This window comes from Raphanus sativus, chromosome 3 (genome assembly GCF_000801105.2).
Source record: "Raphanus sativus cultivar WK10039 chromosome 3, ASM80110v3, whole genome shotgun sequence".
Lineage (NCBI taxonomy): Eukaryota > Viridiplantae > Streptophyta > Magnoliopsida > Brassicales > Brassicaceae > Raphanus > Raphanus sativus.
In genome coordinates this window covers 22,133,943-22,159,017 of record NC_079513.1, presented here as the reverse complement: position 1 = coordinate 22,159,017, position 25,075 = coordinate 22,133,943, and the positions used below count along the sequence as shown (strand labels likewise).

General features: G+C 33.2%; 2 protein-coding genes, 1 long non-coding RNA gene and 1 pseudogene across 4 annotated transcripts; 2 read left to right on the top strand and 2 right to left on the bottom strand.

Annotated features, from left to right (window-relative positions):
• Window positions 1-5,050: 5,050 nt before the first annotated feature.
• On the top strand, window positions 5,051-7,375 carry LOC108844188 (flavonol 3-O-glucosyltransferase-like). 2 transcript variants are annotated; one of them, XM_018617409.2, is made up of 2 exons: window positions 5,051-5,570; window positions 6,304-7,375. In XM_018617409.2, exons 1-2 carry the CDS (start codon window positions 5,087-5,089, stop codon window positions 7,191-7,193), a joined length of 1,374 nt encoding a protein of 457 aa, XP_018472911.1. In that variant the 5' UTR covers window positions 5,051-5,086; the 3' UTR covers window positions 7,194-7,375. The 2 variants fall into 2 exon arrangements, with proteins under 2 accessions (XP_018472911.1, XP_018472910.1); XM_018617408.2 differs by having other exon boundaries at window positions 5,053-5,579.
• A 5,976-nt stretch (window positions 7,376-13,351) lies between these two features.
• On the top strand, window positions 13,352-14,936 carry LOC108844360 (flavonol 7-O-rhamnosyltransferase-like). The gene has a single exon (XM_018617602.2). The coding sequence runs from the start codon at window positions 13,482-13,484 to the stop codon at window positions 14,778-14,780; it is 1,299 nt and encodes a 432-aa protein (XP_018473104.2). The 5' UTR covers window positions 13,352-13,481; the 3' UTR covers window positions 14,781-14,936.
• Window positions 14,937-18,601: 3,665 nt separating this feature from the next.
• Window positions 18,602-19,120, bottom strand: LOC108845494 (uncharacterized). Its single transcript, XR_008943653.1, has 3 exons — window positions 19,045-19,120; window positions 18,930-18,949; window positions 18,602-18,837 (listed from the first exon to the last, which is right to left on the bottom strand). It is a non-coding gene; the product is annotated as an uncharacterized LOC108845494 (long non-coding RNA).
• A 37-nt stretch (window positions 19,121-19,157) lies between these two features.
• Window positions 19,158-20,399, bottom strand: LOC108846658 (uncharacterized; annotated as a pseudogene).
• Between the last annotated feature and the right edge of the window lie 4,676 nt (window positions 20,400-25,075).

Here is a 25,075-nt window from a genome sequence, read left to right as displayed (position 1 = left end):
ATTATGAAAAAAATAAACAAAAAATCAAAAAAAATCTGTTAACTAAGCCGTAAACCCTAGCTTAAAACCCTAGGGTTCACCGTCTAGAGTTTAGCGTTTAGGGTTTAGAATTTAGAATCGAGGATCCACTCGCTAGGGTTTAGAGTGTACAATTTAAGGTTTATAATTTTGTTGACGGTGCTAAGATTTAAGATTCTGTTGACTGCGTTAACAATGTCAAAGTTTTTTTTTTTCGACAAATATTTTTTGATTATTTTTACTTATATTATAAGCAATATAAGAGTTGAAAATTTTTATTGACTATTATTTTAGTGGTGGATGCACTGGTTCACTCTAGATGATGAAAATAAGAAAAACTCCTAAGAAAACAAAAAAAAATCTTTTGTTCCTGTCCGTTCAGTATTAAAATAACAGTCAATAAATTTTTTAGTGTTTAGGATTTTGTATTTAATTTTAGTGTTTAGGGTTACTGCTTTAGCGTTTAGGTTAGGGTTTAGGATTAGGGTTAAAAATTTTGAATTTTGTATTTAGGGTTTTGAGTTTAAAAATATAGGGTTTGGGGTTAGAGTTTAGGATTTAGTATCTAGTGTTTAGGGTTTAAGATTAGAACCTAGAACTTAGACCGCAATAATATTTTATATTAGTATAATGTTATAATATGTTTATATTAGTGGTTTATTATTAAACCGCTACAATATATCATAGTCAGCCAGTCACAAATATCCCGCAAACAAAAAAAAATTCAAACGTTATGCCAATCATACAAAACCTAAATAATGTGAAACCGCAACCACCCGTATCCGCAAACTCTCGCATCCGCAACCGCAATCGCTGCATTTGAACCAGTGAGACTCTTAGTGTTTAGTATTTATGTTATTTATTTATTTATATGGTTATAATAATTATTCATAAATATTCATTATTATGATAACACAAGATTAATCTAAAATATACATGCGCTTTATGAATTAAAAGACCAACCCATTATGGTTTAGTAGCCAAAATAAATAGTTTAATATTCTGCAAATTTATGGTTAATGATAAAAATATATGGCATTCCACATGCTGAATGGTTATTATTTATTTGTTTTTTGTGACGTTCTTTTGACACAATCTTTTTCCTTATAATAATACACTAGATCTTGACCCGCGCTTTGGAAGCGCGGAATATTTTACGATGAAAAATTTCACTAATAACTTAATAAATATTTGGGTAATTTTAAAGAGTGTGTATTTAAAATATTTTTGCATTTAAATCAGTGTTTTTAAATTCAACCCGATTGTGATTATATCTGTTAATTGAGAGATCTGACAATTCAATTTAGATTTTTAAATTATTCCTATTAAAAAAGTTACTAAAACCCGAGACTAATCGAGTGAACTGATGGATGACCAATATGTAATCTAGTTTGATTTAAATTGTAATAGTTTCATAATTTGCAATCTTATAATCCAAATTTTAAAGTTTATTATTTTGCAATTTATAAAATTATGATGTTTCTACAAAATTTTAAAGAGAAAATGATAGATATAAAATAACTAAGATTAACTATTGTATTGTTTGGAAACATTGATAGTAGTATAAAAATATATTGTTTGGAAACATTAATAGTAGTATAAAGAAATAAGTATATTGTTTGGAAACATGGATAGTAGCATAAAGAAAGTAACAATAGTGATTTAATGTAGGTTTAACTATAAAGTATAAAGGTGTATTTAATTTAAAAACTTATAAAATAAATGTTAGGTCCAATAGAATGTTTCTGTTTTAATAAGATAGATGTACGTATATATGCCTACCTACAAACAACAGTGTATCTACGCTAATTGCAAATAGATTTGGGACAAGAGAGTAATTCTGCTCATCTTCCTCTATCCAACTAGCTAATTAATTTACTTTTTGCATAACTGCCTAATAATATTTTCTTTCATGGTTTTCTAGCCAAATTGGCCTTAAAATATTTATGCGATAAAACAATCTTGTTTTTTTTCTTCTAAGATACACATTATGAAACCTTTTCAGTGGATGCGCTCCTTCTTTTTCATTTTCAATGGATGTGTGCCGCCGTCATGTGTAATCTTTTTTTTTTCATGTGTAATCTGGACAATACTGTAGTAAATTACTCAATATGTCATGCCACTAGCTCGCGATCAATAATATAACTAACCTCTTATATATTAAAACAGAAACCACTAGCAAAATTATTATCATCACTATCTTAATTTTATAGAACATTGTCCATCAGAAATGATCATATAGTTTTCATGAGATAAATTTTTAAAAGTTGATAGTCCTTACATGAAAAACATTAAATATATTTTTTATAATGATTAATAAATTTGATTTTTATTTTTTTAATATTAAATGTCATTTGATAAAGTAATAAATACAATTGCATATAGGTCTAATGTGAAATTAAATTAACAAAGAGAGTTCATTTGCTTTTGATAAAAGAACAATTTTTGTATTGAAAGAAAACCCAACTTAATAGTAGCAATTGGAAAAAATAGTCAACCAAGGAGAAATCAGAGTTTTTCCTAATAATTTCTCAAGTTGCAACTAATGTATACTAGGTAATGAACCCGTGCGATGTCGCACGGAAACTCATTTTATAAAAATAAATTTCACATATTATGATATAAAACTTTATAAATGTACTAGATATTTAGTAATTAATCTATAATATTTTTCCAATTTTTAACGTTTCAAAAAAGTGTACACAAAAAATTATGATTGTTCACACAAAACTCCACCATCTTTTAATTTTTATGTTTTTATATGTATTAATATATTAATATTTTTTAAAAAATGTCTTTGTCAATGAGTCTAAAACGTATTTTAATTTATTTAATCAAAAATCAAAGATAGACCTCCTAATATACACATTTTAATTTTTATCTGAAATATAATTTAAACTTAAAATATTAATATTTTAAAAGGATAAACTTTTAACAACATTTATAGTATACTTAAAGGAAGTATCTCTTCAACATAAAAAAATTTGAATAAACAAATGCATATTTTGCATGCAAAACACAATAGAATTTGATTAAATATAGATAAAATTGAGAGTTATAAAAACATGTATTCATAAACACGATATCGCGTGGGAACTCATATTTTCTAAATAAATATATCATTTTATAATTTAAATTTTATATAAAAAAATATTTTATTTTCGAAAAAATTCTGATGTCGAATCATATAACATATAAAGTTACGATCCGTTCACAACTTTTTAGTTACGATCCGTTCACACTCTGTTTTGGTATGACCCGTTTGCACTTTTTCGGTCACAACACATTTGCAACCTTTCAGACATGACTATTTGCACCCTATGGTGAGGACATGTTGCAATTTTTAGGTCACAATCCATTCGCAAACCTTTTGTTACGACCATTTGCACCCTTTCGGTCATAATCCATTTGCACCTTTTTGGTCACTGTCAAGATTTGTTTGCACCCTTTCATTCAAGATGTATTTCACATTCTTTGGGTCAAAATCCGTTTGCACCCTTTTGTTTATGTCCATTCGCAACTTTTTGATTATGTCTCTTTTGCACATTTTCAGTCATTCTACATTCACATCCTTTTAGTCATAAACACGTTTGACCTCTTACATCATGACATATTTGTACCTCTTAGATCACATCACATTCGTACCTCTTAGATTATTATGCGTTCATATCTTTTAAATCACAACACATTTATACCTTTTCGTTGACGACACCACATAAATATTTTTTTTTTAATCAGTTTCTTATATTGATGATTAGTTAAAATCTATCATAATAATTATTTTTAAACAATTTTAAAACAAAATATTAGATAAAATTTTGGTGTAGACTACATATCAAGTCTACAAATTAGACTTCGCTGGAGGTCTTAAAAATATGTAGACTTCCTTCTTCTATATGTAGACTTCCAAAAGAATGGAAACGTAAATATTCCTCCGTTTTTTTGTTTATTCATAAGGACTAAATAATATTTTCATCTTTCATTTAGGTTAGTTCTGCATTTAACTAAAATTAGGGTACACTAATGTATTTGACTTCAATATCTAGGTTGATTTTAGCAATTTTCCCCAAAAAATACGTGTGGATCATATTTTAATAGAATTACCGACATTCCTATATACTAAAACAGGAAATATCAATACATGGGCTTTCTGCCCAAATCATATCATTTATTTTTGCGACTTTCCGACAAATTAGGAGATTAGGGTTTGGGATTCTACGTAAACACACTTATGTCATCAATCAGAGCCTCTACAAGATATGCGAACCACGAATTTTACCTACCACAACAACTACCACTAATTAGTACGTACTCCTATTATTTATTATTATCTTATCATGGAAGGGCCATACGAAACACATGTTACATTTCATCGAGAAAGTAGAAACTCAACATTAAAAAAAAAAGAAAAAAAACTCAACATTAACTACGTACTCAATGCTACTTTTCCTACTACCTACATTTCGTTTCCTCTTCTGAAATGATAATTATTTCTTTTTTTTTTCTGAAATACTCAATTTGTTACTAAAAACAGATACAAATATCCTGTTAAATAAAATCGTATAATATTTTCTATGAAAAAAATACATGTACAAATGAAGAAACATGTCCTTTCACCAAAATCATTACAATGACAAGGAAATAAATATTTTGTTTCTTGACCAATTCGAAATAACAAAATGTCAAATAATGATATGATATATTTTTGTTACGTCAAACATAGAAAGTTATTGGAAAAGGCAGCCATACTCGTATTTGAGGCAGGTAAGACAAAACTGATTTATTTTCCAAAAAATATATTTTAGTATTAATATACACGTACTTGTCATTTAAATTTTGTTTTCATCATCAACATATTTAATAACAGTGTATTTTTTAAGCAAAAACTAAAAAAAAAGTTAAGGAGAGACATGTATTAATTACCAACCAAAGTTGATCAAAAAAAAAAAAAACCAACCAACCACCATTTACGAGCTTTATTGCTCGGTGACTCATCACTGAGTAAGCCATTCCACTCTCCTATTTATTGCTGTGTCTCAACCCCCTTGTCTCCTCACAAGTCACAACCATGGCCAACACCAGCGAGCAGCCAACCACAGACTCCCACGTAGCCATTCTCGCGTTCCCCTTCGGCTCTCACTCCCCTGTTCTCCTCGACGTAACACGCCGTCTCGCCTCCGCCTCTCCCACCACACTCTTCTCCTTCTTAAACACCGCTAAATCCAACTCCTCATTGTTCCTCTCAGATCTTCCATCGAACATCCGAGTCCATGAAGTCGCCGACGGCGTTTCGGAGGGATACGTGTTGTCCGGAAGACCACATGAGGCGTTCGAGCTGTTTATCGTAGCGGCGCCTGAAAATTTCCGAAAAGCGGTCGCGTCCGCGGAGAGTGACGTTGGTAAGAAAGTAACGTGCTTGTTAACGGATGCGTTCTTCTGGTTCGCTTCGGATATGGCGGCAGAGATGAAGGCGACATGGGTTGCGTTTTGGGCAGCCGGACCAAACTCGATGACTGCTCATCTCTATACAGATCGCATCAGAGATGCCATAGGTGTGAATGGTAATAATTTTTAATAAAAAAGACTACAAAATTTAGCAAAAAAATAATAACTTTTTTTGGCATAAAAATAATAATAATTAAAATGACTAAACTACCATTTATGTTTTCGTCCTTAGTAATTAAAAGAATATAAGTTACTTAGTTAAAAAAGGTTCAATTCGGTTTAGTTTATTTAGGCTCAATAAAATCAAACTAAATTAGTTTAGTTTGATTTAGTTTTATTTGTGTTTGTTCAGCTCAGTCGAGTTGAATTTTTAGTTTCATTCTAGTTCACCTATAAAAATATAATTTCTAAAAACATAAATAAATCATCATTTGAGCTAAATCTTTATTCTTCATATTTAAATATAAAGCAAAACATCAAAATTAAAATGTAGAATATGTAATTCGATATTTTATATTAATTTTCTTCAAAACTAATATAAATATCATAAATAATTTCTGATTTTGATGTTAATGTTCTAGATTCATTTTTTTTAGTGGTTTTTACTCTATCAATTTAGAAATAAGATGTATAAAATTATGTTAAGTTTTTTTTTAAAAATAAAATTATGTTAAGGTTAAGTGGGTAAATATATCAATTCTTAATTTTATTGGCTTCGGCTGGGCGGTTTGGTTTGATTCGGTTCTTTTTTACCCACCTCTGACTAAAATTGTGATTTGAAGATTGTGCAGTATACGTGTGTGTATATATATATGGTATTGATTTTGATTCCATCTACAGAAGTAGATGGGTGTATGGAGGAGACACTAGGGTTTATCCCAGGGATGGAGAAGTACAGAGTCAAGGACACACCAGACGGAGTTGTGGTTGGGAACTTAGACTCTGCTTTCTCAGACACGTTGCACCGAATGGGTCTTGCTTTACCTCGTGCCGATGCAGTTTTCGTCACTTCATTCGAAGAGTTGGATCCTACATTAACCAATAACCTCAAGTCAGAGTTCAAACGTTTCTTTAGCATTGGTCCTCTCGCGTTGTTATCATCTACATCTCAAACGGAGACACCGGTGCAAGATCCTTATAACAGCTTGGCTTGGATCAAGAAGCAGGGGACTGCTTCTGTAGCGTACATTAGCTTTGGTACAGTCATGACGCCGCCTCCTGGAGAGCTTGTGGCGATAGCGGAAGGATTGGAATCAAGCAATGTTCCGTTTGTCTGGTCGCTCAAGGAGAAGAACATGGTTCAGTTACCAAAAGGGTTTTTGGAACGGACAAGAGAGCAAGGGATAGTGGTTCCATGGGTTCCGCAAGTTGAACTGCTGAAACACGAATCAACGGGTGTGTATGTGACGCATTGTGGATGGAACTCCATGTTGGAGAGTGTGTCCGGAGGTGTGCCGATGATTTGCAGGCCGTGTATTGGTGATAATGGACTCAACGGAAGAGCAGTGGAGGTTATCTGGGAGATTGGAATGATGATTATCGGTGGAGTCTTTACGAGAGATGGATTCGTGAAATGTTTGGATCAAGTTTTGGTTCAAGATGATGGTAAGAAGATGAAGAGCAATGTTGAGAAGCTTAGAGAACAAGCCCACCAAGCTGTCTCTGCGAAAGGAAGTTCCGTTGAGAATTTCAAAGGACTGTTGGATGTAGTTGTGAGCACTTTAAATTAAAAACATATTTGTATTGATGGTAATAACAGTAACAGACTTAAAACTGTTACAAAGAATTGTATGGATGTCCACCATAGCTGCTTAATCCTATGTTCTAGAAAGGTTCTTAATCTTATCATTGTATTTCTATATAAGTATTGTTGTCCATGAAATAATATTAAAAACAACCATTTCCGTTTTTCTTTTATTTTTTGTATCAACACATTTTCTTTTATTTTTTGTATCAACACGAAACCTTAATCGTCTGAGCAACATTCAAATACACGAAACCATAAAACAATGAGCAAATCAAGATATCTTTGTTGGGAATAATGAAGAATCTATTTAATGTCACTAAAGTAATTAATGAATCTATTTTATGTAATTTTTGTTTTTTCCAAAATTAATGAAGTAATACATACTCTTAATTATATGTTTTCCATGTATTTTTCAAAATTAATAAAATATTTCCTAAACTAAATTCACAATAAATTCAATATAAATATTTTAACTTACCTATTTCATAGTAATATTATAAACATTAATAAACATCAATAATATACACAAAATATTTATGTAACAATATAAGTTACATTTTGTCTCATTCTCCCCACAACTCACTTTACTCTTTTCTTTTATGAACAAATTCTTCTTCTTTACCTACATACATAGATTACATGCATCATTATAATCATTCATCAACTTACAATGTATACAAAATAATTTACTACACATTATCATAAAATTTTGATCCATAAAAAAAAACAAAATAAAAATTTGTATGACTGCACATGTCATATTATAAAAATGGTGGTGATACAATTGAGAGTTTACAAGACAAAATAAAACTAAACAATATAAAATTACTATGCTTTTAAATGTTATTAAATAATTATTTAACACAGGTAAATTTTTAAAACATATATTATCACTTAGACAAAATAAATATTTATTTACATAAATAAAAACAAACATCCACAAGGGTGTGGTTTAAATGTACACAAACTTAAGTCCATTTATAATTTCTTATCAGTTACATCAAATTTATATTTTCATTTTATTTTCTTATAAATTGAAATCTTAATACATATATGTTCCAAATTTAATAAAAGTTTAACAATCATTTTATCTTCATACAAATGTTATATCTAATGTCTCATTTATAAATAGCATGTTAATTCATAATTGTCTATTTCCGTACTTTTCACTTACAAAAATTGTTCGCTAATATACCTTAGACATAGATCTTATTATATAAATGTTAGATCTTTTATATAATACCTAATATCGGTGATATATTTTACGTTAAAATGCTTAAATTTAAAATTGAGTACAAGTATAACATTTATATTTACAAATACGGCTACATTTAAAAATATATCATTAAAGACAAACACAATTAAATACTCGCGCGATCTCCTTTTCTTTTTCAACATACTTTTTGTTTTGTTTATTTGTCTTTCTTAGTATTTTCATCTTAAATTTCAATATTTTATGAAGCCCATCTTAAGTCTACTGTTTTAATCGTAGACATTCACAATTGCTGCTAGAAAACAAATAAAATTAATTGATATTCAAATAATAAAATAATTGTTCATTTTAATTTAATATCTAGAGTTTGTCATCTAAGTCATACAAGTAAAGACATCTATTCATTGATAAGAAAAAGAAAAAACGTGAGCGGTGATTGGATTGATGATAAAATAGAATGTTTTTGAAGAGTGGAACCATGCAGTACCAGTTCTTTACAATATACTGAACAAACATCATATTAACATATTGTTATATATATATATATATATATGCTTGACAAAATATATATATATATGTATGTATTTTGTCTTCAACAATCTATTCATGTGCTTAATAATATTTGTATTTAATAAAATGAAAATTATTTTACAAAACATATCATGGTTAAGAAATATGTTTATTAGTTGTTATAATGTTTTTTTTCTTTTTTTTGTAAACTGTTACTTATAATGTTTAGTGCGTTATAGTTGAACAATCTAATGCGATGAATATTAAGATATATATTTAAGAGAAAACAGCACTAAAAAATCTTGAACTTTTAAACTAAAGTCAAAAGAACTTTTAACTAAATTTTAGCCATTAAACTCTAAATTATTTTTAGCATTGGTCATTTTAACTCCTAATTTATGTTGACTAAGCCATTTAGAAATTCTGAAATAAATATTTGGAGCAAGATTGATGGCTATATGGGTTAAAGAAAACTGAAAAGACTGAAAGAAATATCTGGAATAAAAAAACATGAAAGAATTTTCAGATGAAAACATAAATAATAACTTATTACTATAATATTTTAATAATGCATGTATTAATAAATAATTATATTTTTATGGACATATTGGCAGGCGAAACACCTAGTGTTTAGATTATCTTGGTAGTGATGGTGTTCTGAAATTATTGTACTGATATTTTTGAATCCTGATATTATATATATCTTGAGTTGCGACACAAGATAAATATAATACTTTTACAAATAAACATACATATAATAAGTGGGATCTTTAATTATACTTCATTTTCTATTTTAAAATGAAGTTTGAAATGAAATCTCCTCCAACAATATTTCATTTTGTACATAAAATAACGTATAATTTTATTTCAAAAATAAAATAATAATTATTCTTAGTACCAATTTCATTTTTGAATATAAATTGAATAGAATTAGAATAAAATTAAAATTTGAAATTATCGTTATAGTGTTAAAAATGGAATGTAATAAAAAGGGAGAATTTAACTTCTCTTTCTCTTCTCTATTCTCTTCCTTAGACTTTTCACATAGAGGAGATGAGTTTAAAGGTTTTGGATCCAGCGTGGAATCTAGTTCTGGCATAGATGGCTCCTACAGAATTTATGGCTGCCCTCTTACTCCAGTCAATCACATCTCCTTGTGGTGATTTATTGGCTTTAGGCTCCGGCGATGTTGATGTCGGTGTCTTCCCCGGTGACGTTGTCTGACTCTTGATATCTTGCATATTTACATGTTTTTAGCTTTCATATCTTATGCATTTTGATCATATAGCTTAGATCTTAGTGTCTTTAGGATCCATATTGCATTCATATGTCCCTATCAGGTGTTGGAGCATACTATGAGATGATGTGAAGTGTTTGAGAGTTCAAAGATCCAAGAGAGGTGAAGAATGATGCTCAGCCAAACAAGTACTCTTTTAGACTCGACTGGACCGGAATGGTCGAGACCGGAATCACCATCCCGGGCGTGTGGGCAAGACCGGAGAGACAAGACCGCCATCACCAACTCGGGCGTGAAGGCCAGGACCGGACAGGTCAGACCGTGCAACACAACTCGGGCGTATGGGCGAGGACCGGACGGGCAGGACCGCCATGACCAACCCGGGCGTGCAGGCTCAGACCGGATTGCTTGGACCGGGATGAGGAGGCCGGGCGTATGGGCAGGACCGGGATGCAGGACCGGGATCACCATGCCGGGCGTGAAGAGAAGAGAGTGTGGTCGAGGCTGGTTTTCTCAAACCGTTCCGGTTCGACCCAATTCGACCTTGGGTCATTTTAAACACTATTTTGAAGTTCTAATTAGCCCTATACAAAGGGCATTCTAGTCTTTTATCATATGTGTCTCTCTTTACCCTAAACCTACCTATAAATACTTTGTAATCTCTATTTTGTGGGGATTATCTTATTTTTCCTCTTGAGAAACACAAAACAATTTGGTGAAAGTTCTTTCCTTGAATCAAATCATCATCTTCTTGTGTGTTCTTGAGTGTTTATAATTTCTTATTGATCTTTCTTAAACATGATTAAGCTTGGAAACCTCATGGGTTCAAGAGTAATCATGGTGATTAGTGAGTAGATCCACTTTTGGATTCATGGATTAGGGAGATTAAGGGTGATTAGACTTGATCTAAGGTGTTTAGGTGTAGATCCTTCTTATTCCTTGCTAGTAGAGTGTTTATAATGCTTCTTTAGGGCTGGCCTCTCTAAAGTTGAGTTCTAGACATTTCCCACCCACAAGGTGTTTGATGAAATGTCTGAACCAACTCTCCTAAGCTTTTAACATACTCTACCAAAGAGATTTGTTGTTAAAGGTGTTAAGATGGCTGTTAGACTTATTTTTAATGATTGCTTCCTAAACATTCAACCTAAAAGATTAGATGCTTGAGTTTTGGAAGCAAATGAGCATTCATTTAGAGATAAAGTTTGCTTAGTCTTGTGTCTAGGCCTAAGGTAGATAGATTGATTGTAAGCTAGCACTTTAGTTTGAGTTTGATCACCCAAAGTCATATTCCCTTATCCCATGAGTCCTCTCATTCTCATAATCAAAGAAAGTCTTTTGCTTTGTTGCATTTTTATTCCTATTTTAGAATAGTTTCTCATCTCATCTTGATAGCATTTAGCTTAAGCATGGTCTTGCATTCCTAGTGCTTCGCATTCTCTTAGAATTGGATTGACATCCTTTATACTTCAACATTTGAATAGGATCTTAGCAAAATCCTGTTATCAACTCTTTTCCGAGTTAGCCCAAGTTTCTTCTGATCTTCGCTTCAGGCTATTTTGATTAATTTTGTGCTTTTATTTCTAAACATGAAATTGAGTCTCTCGCATAGAAAAATCTTTTCTTTCTTGTTATGGTTCGTTGGGTGTTTTTCCTCATGGTTTTGCTTTTGGTTTCAGCGGAGTGACTTCTCCATTGTGAAAATCCGGCAATTAAAATATCATCTTATTTCAATCTGTTCCGGTGGATTGATGGAAAACTGCTCTAACGAACAACTTTCAAGGTTCTTTTTTCTAACCACTATTTTATTTATGAACAATGTAGTAATGCATACATAATACATAGAATTAGAACACAATTTTAGTTAAAAGTTAAAACCATGTATGTATGTGATATTTATCGTAATATAGGTTATATTAATATGTATGTGCTTAATGTGTAAGAGCATCAGCAGCGTTTGAGTTCTTCCAACACAAATTCTTATGTCTTATATTTTTTTTTTAACTTAATTCATTTATCTGAATAAATTTTAATACCTAAAAGTCAATTACACAAATAAAAAGATAATACCTGTAGAATTAGGCTTTTCCATGTCTGTAACATTTCTCTCCGAAGAGCCATATCTCATTTTTTCACTTTAAACAATTTTTTTTTTTTTTTGCTGAGAGATTTACATAGAACTTACCACTAATGGTGCTCTAAGTCAATTACACAAATGAAAAGATAATACCCGTAGAATTAGGCTCTTCCCATGTCTGTAACATTTCTTTGGAAAGAGCCATATCTCATCTTTTCACTTTTTTAAAAAATATTGTATTTTTATTATTTCTTTTGCTGAGAGACTTAAATAGAACTCACCACTAATGATGCTCTTGATTTAGAGAAACTATCTATGATATCGACTTCATGTTAGTATTTATTTTATTATATCATAATAACCGAATCTATGTTTGTTATATTGTCATTATAAGTTTGATCAATATACATAGAATTTATGTCTTTTTTTAAGAAAAGGAACACGCTTTTTTTGTTTTTATTGAGAATATTTATCTAGTTAAAGATTACTACAAAATTGAATTTATGGTGTTGAGACTTTGGAATATATAGAAAAATTCAAAATTTTCGTTTTAATTGAACTTGTGTTGGTTGATATCGTTGTAAGTATAGTATTTTTTCTTTCATTATTGATTTGTATTAACTATACGGTTTAGTGCTTGTAATTTATTTATAAGAGACGAGGCTTCGTACTTTTGTTTGTTGAATGAATGTTCTTTTCGGTAACTTTCGATTTCAGTAATTTCAATGAGATTATTTTGTTTTAAGTAATTTCACCAGAACAAATTATGAAACTAATATTCTAACTTTTAAGATAAACTTTTATAGAATAACCAAATTACTATTTTGACATATATATAAGTAATTTAATATTCTGTTTTAAACTTATCATAATAATTTTTTATTATAATATATATTAATAAGTAACTATAACATTTAATATGTATGCATGTGGTAGAAAATATAGTACCAAAAAGTAAATGTTTAAACGCAAAATGTGCGAATTAGGGACAAGCCAGCAGTAACAAAAATATTAAAAAATGAAGATACGAGATCTAAACAAAACATATTAATGATTGTGTGGTAAAAAAACCTAACTCGTGTACCTAATTCTGCACAATGTAGTTGGTCTAACGAGTGGTTCAAGTGACATGACAAAATTATTTCGTTGTATATAATAGAGATCTATTCGTCTATCTTCATTATTACGATTTACAAACTTCAATTTTTTTTTTTTAAAAGTAATAATAAAAAGAATCATGACAACAACGAAGAAGCCACACATTCTCGTGGTACCGTTTCCACAGTCCGGCCACATGCTTCCACATCTCGACCTCACTCATCAGCTTCTCCTCCGTGGAGCAACCGTCACAGTCCTCGTCACACCTCAAAGCGATCCTTATCTCGATCCCCTCCGTTCTCTTCATTCTCCGGAACATTTCAAAACACTAGTCCTTCCTTTTCCTTCTCACCCTTCCATCCCTTCAGGCGTCGAAACACTCCAGCAACTTCCTCTAGAAGCTTTGCCTCACATGCTCGAAGCACTCTCCGGTCTCCACGACCCTCTCGTTGACTTCCTGAACCATCAGCCACCCTCGGCTCTTCCCGACGTTATCCTGGGAGGCGCTTTCCTCAGCCCTTGGATCAACAAAGCCGCTGATGCTTTCTCTCTAAAGTCTATTTATTTCTTGCCCATCAATGCTCACATGATCTCCATCTTGTGGGACGTAGAACATAGAAGCTTCTTTGACGAGATGGAGGCTGCCACGACCGCAAGCTACGGCCTCGTCGTCAACACTTTCTACGAACTCGAGTCCGAGATGGTAGAATTTGTTAGAACCAAATACCTGACGCACCACCGCATTTGGACGGTGGGACCGTTACTCGCCGTTAAAGCGGGAGCTGACCGCGGCGGGCGGAGCTCCCTCCCGGCGGAGAAAGTCTTGGCTTGGTTAGACGAGTGTAGCGAGGATAACTCAGTTGTTTACATAGCTTTCGGTAGCCAGATCCGGCTAACGGCAGAGCAAACGGCGGCTCTCGCGGCGGCCTTGGAGACAAGCGGCGTGCGTTTCATATGGGCCGTGAGGGACGCAGCCAAGAAAGTGAACTCCGGAGATAACTCCGAGGAAGATGTGATGCCGGCGGGGTTTGAGGAGAGAGTTAAGGAGAAAGGTTTGGTCATAAGAGGATGGGCCCCACAGACGATGATTCTTGGGCATAGAGCCGTTGGATCGTATCTGACACATTTGGGCTGGGGTTCGGCTCTAGAAGGAATGGTCGGGGGAGTTGTTATGCTTGCGTGGCCGATGCAAGCGGACCATTTCAGCAATGCGGAGATGCTCGTTGACGAACTAGGAGTTGCGGTGCGAGTGGGAGAGAACAAAGACTCGGTTCCGGACTCGGGAAAACTCGCTAGGGTTTTGGCGGATTCGGTGAAAGATGATTTTCCGGTGAGGGCTAGGTTTATGAAGCTCAGGGAGAAAGGTATGGAGGCCATTAAAGAAGGTGGGAGCTCGTACAACAACTTGGATGACCTTGTTGCAGAGATGTGTGTGTGATATTAATGTATTATGTTACTTTCAAAAAATAATTGTTTACGAAAAAATAAGCTTCACGGTTAAAATAATTTCGTGTTGTTGTTTTGTTTTCTGGGGTTATTCATTTTTAATAAGTGTTTCCCTTAAGGAAAGAATAAACAAATGGGATAAGAAACATGTTCTTGTATTTTTTTTTTTTTTTGTGAGAAAGGGTTTTTCTTATAACTTAAATGGTCAAAAAGTCAGTTTTGGGTTTCCCCCGTTACAAAAAAACTTATAGAGGAAAGAGATTTGGGCCTAGCTCTAATGAAATACAATTGAACCTTAATGACAAAAGAGGGGAGAGATCGGTGGAATATTGATCGACTTTTGATCCATGATCACGAGGGAGTTAGCTATCAAGCCATTGTTGGAGCATCTGAGAAGAGAGAGTATGTTCTTGTATTTTCCAGTTAATTATCTAAAAACTTTTTATTTGACAATTATGTGTGTCTTCTTGGTTTGTGCATTCATCATAATATGTACTAGGTGGTTTCTCCACGATTTCGCGGTATTAACATTGTACAAAAACTATACTCCTTCCGTTTTTATCAGCTTTAGTAAATTTAATTGTAGTCTTGATCATCATTAATATGGCATTGATGCTTACATATGTAAAATAGATGCTTTTCTATATCTAATAATTTTTGAAAAATTTAAAATTTAAAAATCTAAAAAGTGAAAATTGATAAATATAACTAATAATAATAAAATATATTTACTATGAAATTATAAACAGTACTAAATATTACCACATAAAATAGTTACTTTTTAAAAATAAACTAAATAAATTTTAAATATAATTTTTAGAATTTTATAAAATTTATATAATTAAAATATTATAAAGTAAGATAATATATAGATTATTAAAATAAAATTAATTTCTTTGCAATAAATATAAAAATCCTTATAACCAACAAATTTAACTAACCTTTCTATGAGTTTTGTGGTACAAAATATTAATTACTAGAGCAAACCCGCCCTACGGACGGGCGAATAAAGATAATTAGCATAAATCTATTTTAAATGTTTAGTTTACTTTTAGCTAAAAAAACATATTTTAGGTTAAGATTCATAACTTTTAACAATTCATTTTAGAAAATATATACTGTCTAACTATTATAAAATTGTAAAAATAAAATTATGTTTTTCTTTTTATACATTTTAGAAAACTAATAATTTGACAATGTAAAAAAAATAACTTATTCATTACAACTAAAAATATTTTAAGATAGATGAATAGATAATATGAAACTATCATTGCTCTTTATACATACACATGTTTTTTGGGGAACAATATACATATACCTGTTTGTTTTTTTTTTTTTTTGACGACAAACGGCTATTCGATTACTCAAATTGGAGGTGGTCTGGGTAACCAGACCAGAATAGAACAACCAATAAAAAATAACTCCCTATGAAAGGATCTAGCTGTCATAGCTAAAAAATCTGAGAACTGATTGCACGCTCGAGGAACATAGGAGATATTGAAGTCCGGGAAACATATTAGTAATGTTTCCATCCTCTCCAATTCTGTGGCAAAGCTTGGCCAAGCATGAGGCTCCTTAATCATGGCAATCAGGTCCTTGCAGTCTGTTCCAAAGCTCTGGCATGTCGAGTGTTGTAGCATATTCTCCATTGCCGATCTCAATGCTTCAAGTTCCGAATGCAAAGCTGATTCCTGTCTGGGGAGATTTCGTGCTCCTATGAGTTGATTCTTCCCGCCACTTGTTTGTTATAAGGACAATTCTGCTAAATAGCACTTTTATATGTTTTTGTCACAAAAATAGCAAAGAAAGAAGAAGATGACCAAAATATTTTATTTAAAAGGTCAAAAGACTTTTATACCCTAGATATAAAAAATAGAAAAATAAAAATATTATTTTTTATATTTTCAGATTATGTTTTTCAGATTCTAATTTTTTTTATAAAATTTTTACTTTTTGGAATTTTTTCGAACATGTTTTTTTTATTTTTTCAAATTTTCTTTTTATAATTCGAAAATAATTTTTGAAATTATTTTTCATATTTTTATTTTAAAATTTTAGTATTTTTTTTTTTAAAAAATTTTAAACCTTAATCTCAAACCTCTCCTTAACTCTAAACCCTAAGGTTTGAATTAATTAACCATAAGGATATAAATGTAAACTAATCTTTTTAATGAAATATTTTGATCATTTTTTTTTTGTGTGCTATATTTGTGACAAAAAACTTTTTTTTAGTGTTATCTTAGTTATTTTCTCTTGTTATAATCTTATATGTATCATTATATAGAAAACAAAGTTAACCATGTTATCAGAATAATTGAATAGAAAATTTAAAATAAATATTACTGCCTGACTTATAAAAGACACTCTTTACAATAGTTTTATTATTGCGAAAACGTGTTGTTTGTTTATAATTGTATTGGGTTCCTTGACTTCTTGTTTGATTTTGAATAGTGTTTTGAATGATTAGTGGGGGTTTATGGCATGTTTCTGTTTTAAGTGCCCATTTGAATCGCTGCATAAGTTTAACGTTTCATTTTTTTTGAGTCGTGTGTAGGCTTTCGTTTGGTTGTAATGTGTGTTATTTGTTTTTCAAAAATGATTTGCGCCAGGATGTGATTGTCGGAGGTCAACGAATTAGATCCGGTGTGAGTGATATTAAATGCTTTCGAAGCTGATATATAGTACACAAATATTGGAGTATTTTATTTGTGACTACATTTTGAATTAGAACTGGTCTGTGAACATATTTTAACAACTATATAGGCCTTCATCTGCGTGTTTTTTTTTGCTAAATAATTTAGTATAATGGCTAACTTTTAATATGCCTTTATGAGAATTAATAAATGAAATACTCTTTTTGCAGTGGCCTGTTGTCAACTCTTGCTTCACAAACTATTAACTATTAAGCAGAAGAGCTTACCGAACTTGATTTTAGTAATGCTCAGCAAGAGTCTTCTAAAGAACTATTTCAGTGTCTAATAGCTGGAGATGTTCAGCATGTTTTTACAAACATCCAGTCAGTCTCAGACTTACATCAATGACCTTGCAGAACAACTTAGCTGCTGCTCTAAAAGCCATCTTGAGTTTCAAAAGAAGCACACTGATATGGAATCTGCCCTCAACCATTGTATATTTTTTTTTCTTTTTTGTCATCACCATTGTCTAGTAAATTACCAAGAATACACTTATAGCCCCTGTTCGAAACTACGCTAGGCGCTAGTCGGGCGGCGAATCTGGGCCTAGCGAATTACCGAAAAATCGGGAAGTACTCGGAAATTACGCGGGGCCTAGTTTTAAATACAAATTAATATATTTATAATATGTTTAGTTAATTTTAAACATGATGACACAAGTTCTTATACATAATTATAACTTTTTAAGATAATTTTTGAAACGATCTCCATTAAATTTATCGAATATTTAGATTTGAGCGTGTTTGATACGAGAAAATTTCTAATGTAGTATATATGTGTTTGTTTTGGGTTAGATAACTAATTGTAACTATTTAGTAATCAATAATTATACAAATCTATCAATAATGAGTAAAAATAATCAATCGTATTTCAGCTTATAAAAAAAAAAAAAAAAAAAAAAAAACTAGGCGGTCAACGCGGGATTAAGCGGGAATTAGGCGGTCAACGCGGGAATTAGACGGTCAAACGCGGGTCAACGCCTGGATTCACCGATTTGGCCCAACTCGCCGCGGCCACCCACCGAATAGCGCCCAGGCGGCCGCGTTTTTGAACAGGGCTTATAGCTGATAACAGGCTGATAACAGCGCTCACTAATAAAGATGATTTGTTCCGTTAATTTCTTCATAGAAGTCACATCAAGACAGGCGAACTTGCTTATATGCTCATCTAAAGGTGAATGTCTTAAAACTCTCGAGATAAAGCGTATACAGAGAGAGTAGGAGATAGTGTAGACTATGCAAAACCTTGGAGTCTGTTCTAGGTGTTTTCCCCAACTCCGAGAAGAATGCTTCTTTACTTCGCTTCTTTTGACCTTGAAGCATTCAACCCCTCCTGAGCATGTTGAGCCTTGTTTACCTGTTTGAAAAAAGCCAAAGTTTTTTGAGTCAAAGGAATCACTCTAAGAGACTAATCAAGCTATAAAGAAAAGGAATTAGAAACAAACTTACAGCATTGAAAAGCTTGACCACTATGATGCCAGGAGTTCATGGAACCAAAAAAACAGAGTCAGTATCAAAAGAAAAAATAACACCAAAACAATCTTGAGGATTGAGGAAATCATACCTCCTTTTTAGTAGCAACACCTATAAGAATCTTCTCATGCAACTCTAAATGGTTAGCAGGTTTAACATGCCCTTTCTCAGCAACCTTAAAACATTATTGCAAGTAACTCATCATCAAAAATCACAAAAACATTTCTCGTGAGTGCAAACCAAAAACCATACCAAATGTTTTGCCTTTCTGGCCTGACCCTTAGCCTTCTTAGCCTTCTTCTCAGCTTCCTCATCAGCTAGCTTCTGAGCAATAAGATGCTTATGTGCTGATAAAACAGGACCCTGTTCCACAAAAACGCCAGCACAGTTTCAATCAGTGTTCTAAAAATAGGATTAGTCAGAACAAAACAACTCTTATTCAAACAGATTTTCTAAACAATAATCTAAAGTAACAATTCTAACCACCACCACCTAGCCATTTCTTGAACATTTATTTTAAAAACATTTCCTGTCTGAATTAGAGTAAATAGAATTGAGATCTCTCTCACCAATGCATCATCTCCTTTACTCTTCATAATAGATTTAAAAGTCATCTTAAACGCATTGCATCCATCATCATCACCAAACCTGGTGATACCAGATTGAATCTCCCCGTGATCCTCTCAATAAGTGTTCTCGACCTTGTCGGAGCCATCTTCTTCCTCTTCGACTTCGTCGTAGTTCCGTCCCATGTTAGCATCGGAGATCTTCTCGCGGATGGTTACCTCTGGTGCCTTCTTCATTTTGTCTTCTTCTTCGTTGTCTGAGTTGTAGTGTCGCGCTCTCTTCAGAAAGAGCTTTTTGTTCTTCTGTGTGAGCTTGAACCTGTCGGAGGAAGGAGCTTTCTGGATTTTTGTTACTCTGATGCACATCTCAGTGGAGCTAAGTTGAGAGGATTCAACTCCAGCAGGAGACCGTAGCAGAATTTCAGAATGGCCTCAAATGTTTCTGCTCCACCTGGATAGTTTTCAAGCTTGAGATGATATCCATTCCCAGAACCTAAAGGTTGTAACTTAATATTTGCTTATGTAATGATATTTGGTAATCAAAGGAAACTTTTACTTAAGCTGGGACTGAGAGAGATGTGAGAGGGAGTAGGTCTGATCTTTCACCTGAGAATAAAAATAGAACAATGAAGAGATTAAGGAGTAGAGATGCTGAAAGCCAAAGCAATGTACTGAAGAAGCATTAGTAGCCTATAACAATAATGCAAATATTACACCTAGCAAGTGAGATACTTTCTAGTACAGAAAAAAATAAGCAGGCTGATCAGAAAAATAAAGGCAGATTGAGTCATGAGTGTGTGTTGAAGTACCATGTCTTGTGAGAGTTCCAAAACAGATGGACCAGCAGGAGGATGGACAACTTTAGCATTATGAACTGAAGATATGTAATCATATCATATCACTGATTGCATCCATGAATTCCCCTACAAAATCAAGGTCAATCTCTAGTTGATTAGTCATAGTAGCATATACATTAGCGTATACAACATCAACTGAAAGTAAGAGTCTGAGCAAAAAACTCTTGCTTCACCAAATTATTAAGCAAAAGAGCTTACCGAACTTGATTCTAGTATCTCACAGAACATCCAGCTTAGGTGTATGCCCACAACGGTACTCCTCAATAGTGTAAGAAGCCTAACTTATCATCGAAATAAAAAACAATTAGAACCCCTAAAAAAATTAGGCTACTCAAAAAAGAAGCATTGAAACGAAAAGAACTTACAACTCTATCCCAGTATTCATCTGATAAATGCACAGCTTCCAACGTGACATCAACCTGTAAAATGGCACCCCAAGAAGCTGTAAAGATCTTACCTTTCATTGCTCTAAGTAGAAAAGCTATAAACCTTTTGAATAAGCGGTAAACATATCTTCCAGTGAAGTATATAAAGTATGAACCTACCTGCTCTCAGACATGCGTTGCACACTTCAAATCATCTTCCCAGGGGTACTGATTCCAGAAATTTTCAAAGCCTTTTCCTACAGAACACAAAAATATCACAGACCCATATTTCTAGACAGAGACATGAGATGAAGAAGCAGTGAAACGGGAAACCCGGATAGATAGATCCCAAACTAGAAATCCTACTGTGGATTCGAAGTAAGGGGATACACAGACCTAGAAGATGATCACTGAAGTAGAAGGATCAACTCGAAGAACTATGCTCGGTTGCTTGAGTTCTAAGGAACTTACGCAAGATAGTTTAGAGAGCTTTTAGGTTGAAGAAAATAGTTTTATTATTGATTGTATTTCTTAATTGCCGTAAGGCTACATATATATATGAAAACCTAAAGAGAACCGACATAAGAAAATGAAAGAGATAAAGCCAATGTATAAATAATAAAAGGTAAAACCGGTACGAGATTGGTTCAAGAGACCGTGACATAATCCTGTCACAATACTCCCTCCTTCAGAACATCCTTGTCCTCAAGGATGAATGATGAGTACTTGCACCAACAATCCATCTTGTTACACAGCACCTCCGGTGGTCTCCGCAAATGAAACACTTCATACATCAGCTGCTTCTTCTTTGACCCTAGTTTGTTTTTCAACTGACACATGTTTCTGGATGCTTCTTTTACCAGGAACGGAGGGTATCTAAAGCTGCTGCAATCATTGCCCTGGAAATTATTAACTCCCCACATCATAGCAGCCTTGTTGGAACCATCGTCAATGCCTATTAGCATCTTATCTTTTGATTCGGCGACAGATCCGTGTTGACTTTCACCAACTATCTCATCACATAGACCTCTACTTAACACCAAAAGATGATAGTTAGCATCCCTTCTCATTAGTTTCTTTTGTTCTTGCTCAGCCTTCAGCAAAATTCTCAACAGCAAGTGTTCTTTGTATTTGAATTTCCAGGTCTTGTGGCACTTCTTCTGCTTCTCCAGACTTTTTACTCGCATAAGACCAGTCTCAATCAACTCATAACAGTTAATTTTTGTCTCACCTTCATGGGGAATCCCGAACCTTGCTACAGCAGACAGTTCTAGTTGCTTCTGTCCCAACTCCACTAGAACAACATCAACAAAGCTATCCAAATTTTGTGTGGCTAAGCCATCAGAAGCATCAAATAATGGTTTCCCATATAAAGCTGGTTCATCTCGGGTTTCAGATTCTGAATTCTCTACATCATCACCTGCACAAGGTATGGTGACCTGAGGACACAATTCTTTAATCTGATACGTCTCTTGGTCTTGGTCTGTCTTTGCTTGTGTCTCAGGATCAGGTCGAACATGTAGTATTAAATCTGCTGCTGACGTACGTTGGATATTGTCATCGGCAAATATTCCTTCAGCTGAGGATTTTTCAGCACCTGCTAAACATATTTCTTCTTCTCCTGCACGTTCATGACTTGAACCATGCTCTATCGTGGTTCCAGACATAGCCATGTCTTCTTTCATCTTGACTTCAGCTAGTTTAGATGTCTCATTGAACCCCTGCATATCATTACTCATCTCTGACATATTGACAGGAGCCTGAGGTTTTCTAATAGGTGGGTATTGTAGGGATTCATATAACTTGGCCATCCTAGCAGCCTCAGCAACTGTGGTGACATCAAATTTTCTAGCATACAAAGCTAAAGGAGGGCTCATGTTCTTCAAAAAAATGGTGAGTGCGTGATGCATTGGCAATGATAGCCTGGTTAGAACACGTTCAAATTTCTCCAAATAAACTTCCACAGAATCACTGGTTTGTTTCAGATTCACCAACTCAGATATAGGATCATCATGTAGACCACCAAACTTAGCATAAATAGCAATAACATAATCTGACCAGGATGGAAAATAACCGTAGCGATCCCGAATAAAATTGTTGTGCCACTGAAGAGCTATACCTTGCATATGGAGAGAAGCTATACGGCTCTTCTGCTCCAAAGGTGTTTTGTGGAGATAGAAAAATTGTTCACATCGATCCATCCATTCATGAAGCTTAGTACCATCAAATTTAGGGAAGTCTGGAGGTTCTGGGGGTCTTACAGGTGATGGAGACGAACCTGTAATAGCTGATTGTGATGGATGTCCTTCATGGAGGTGATTTCGTGATGACCTATAAGAGGAACACCTTGACGTCATATTCTCTGTCGGGGTCCGTAGATCTAAGACCGGCTGAAGATATCGCATCTCCTCAACATGTTTGTTAACATCAATTGATGTTCTCGTGTACGCCATGAAAGGTCCGAAGCTCGATTGCTCTGATACCACTGAAACGGGAAACCCGGATAGATAGATCCCAAACTAGAAATCCTACTGTGGATTCGAAGTAAGGGGATACACAGACCTAGAAGATGATCACTGAAGTAGAAGGATCAACTCGAAGAACTATGCTCGGTTGCTTGAGTTCTAAGGAACTTACGCAAGATAGTTTAGAGAGCTTTTAGGTTGAAGAAAATAGTTTTATTATTGATTGTATTTCTTAATTGCCGTAAGGCTACATATATATATGAAAACCTAAAGAGAACCGACATAAGAAAATGAAAGAGATAAAGCCAATGTATAAATAATAAAAGGTAAAACCGGTACGAGATTGGTTCAAGAGACCGTGACATAATCCTGTCACAAGCAGAGACATACCTGGAACCAGATTTTGAGGTATAAGGCGGTTCAAGAGTGGTCAGCAGCGTGGAGGAGGCGGAGGGCGACGGTTCTATCGCCGCCGCCACTGAGGAGGATGGCTACACGTAGAGGCTTCTCAGGAACGGAAAATGAGAAGTAGTGGTCGGAGAGAGAGACGCATGGCGAGGAAAGGAGAGGCTTAATGGGTGAGGGGAATGAAAGGGAGAGGAGGATAAGGGAAATATGTGAAAGAACCGATTTATCATCTTAGCTCAGGTAGATGCGAATACGATCGGCTGCGCAACCGACGTAGCCATAGATTTGGAGATGCGAATGTAAACTTACTTGAACCCTAATGAAATATGCGGTGTTTCATCACATTGTATTGTTAAAGCACGCAAGTAGATCGACGAAGAGACAATGGCCCCACGAACAAAAAGTCCATACGAATCAGAGCGTAAATGATACCGTGCGTTTTGAGAATAGGACACGCGGCATGTTCTCATATCACTATTATCTGACGTGGCAAGAGGAGAAGAGAATCCTCTTCTTCTTTATAGTATAAGACTAGTGGTATTCCGGCGCTACGCGCCGGGTTCATATGTTTTATTTTTATATAAATTTACTATTTGTTTTATGATCTTAATAAAAAAATATGTTCACAGATATGAAAATGAAATTTTTTTGAAAGAAATGAAAAATTTTCTGATCCATTTGATAGTAGTTAGTGGGTGTAATGTATTACTTTGTTTTGAAGTTGCTTAATTCAAAATAGAGTAGCACATGCAGTTGTGACTAATCAATTAGGTAAAAATAGAATAAAAAACTGATAGTCGTAACAAAGTTAATTTAGTTGGAATTTAAAGTTGATGTTTTATTTAGAGAATATACTTATACTCTTAAGTACCATGTGTTTAGTGTATATAAGGAACACCATTTGAAATTTTTTTTTTAGACTAATTTGAATTTAGATGTATGTAATTAAGTTTTGTTTATATATTCTTCTTATTTGATTTTTGGTAAGAAATAAAGTTTTTCTGTTTTGTTATCGAAAATTTATTAATTATTTTTTACTTTTCATATATGTTGGATTTGAAGATTAATTTTATTATTGACATTAGACATAAAAATATTTATGTTTAAGTCATGATATTTTTTGCTAGATGTCGAAAATCTTAACGTGTTTCCAAAAAAATTTAAAATATTTATGATATTTTGCATGTTAAATAAAAATAAAAATATAAAAACTAAAGTTAAATATTTCCAGAATGTTTTTATACATATTCATACTATTATTTTATGTTTTTAAAAAAAAAATATTATAAAATACTTAAATTTAGTCTATATTTATTTATTTTCATATATAGATTATATATTATTATATAATAAAATTTATTTATTTATTTATTAATCCACGGTTGACCCGATAATCTGGAAGATAATCTGGAAGATAATCTGGAAGATCATCCGGTTTACCGTCCAGTCGAGTTTAAAAAC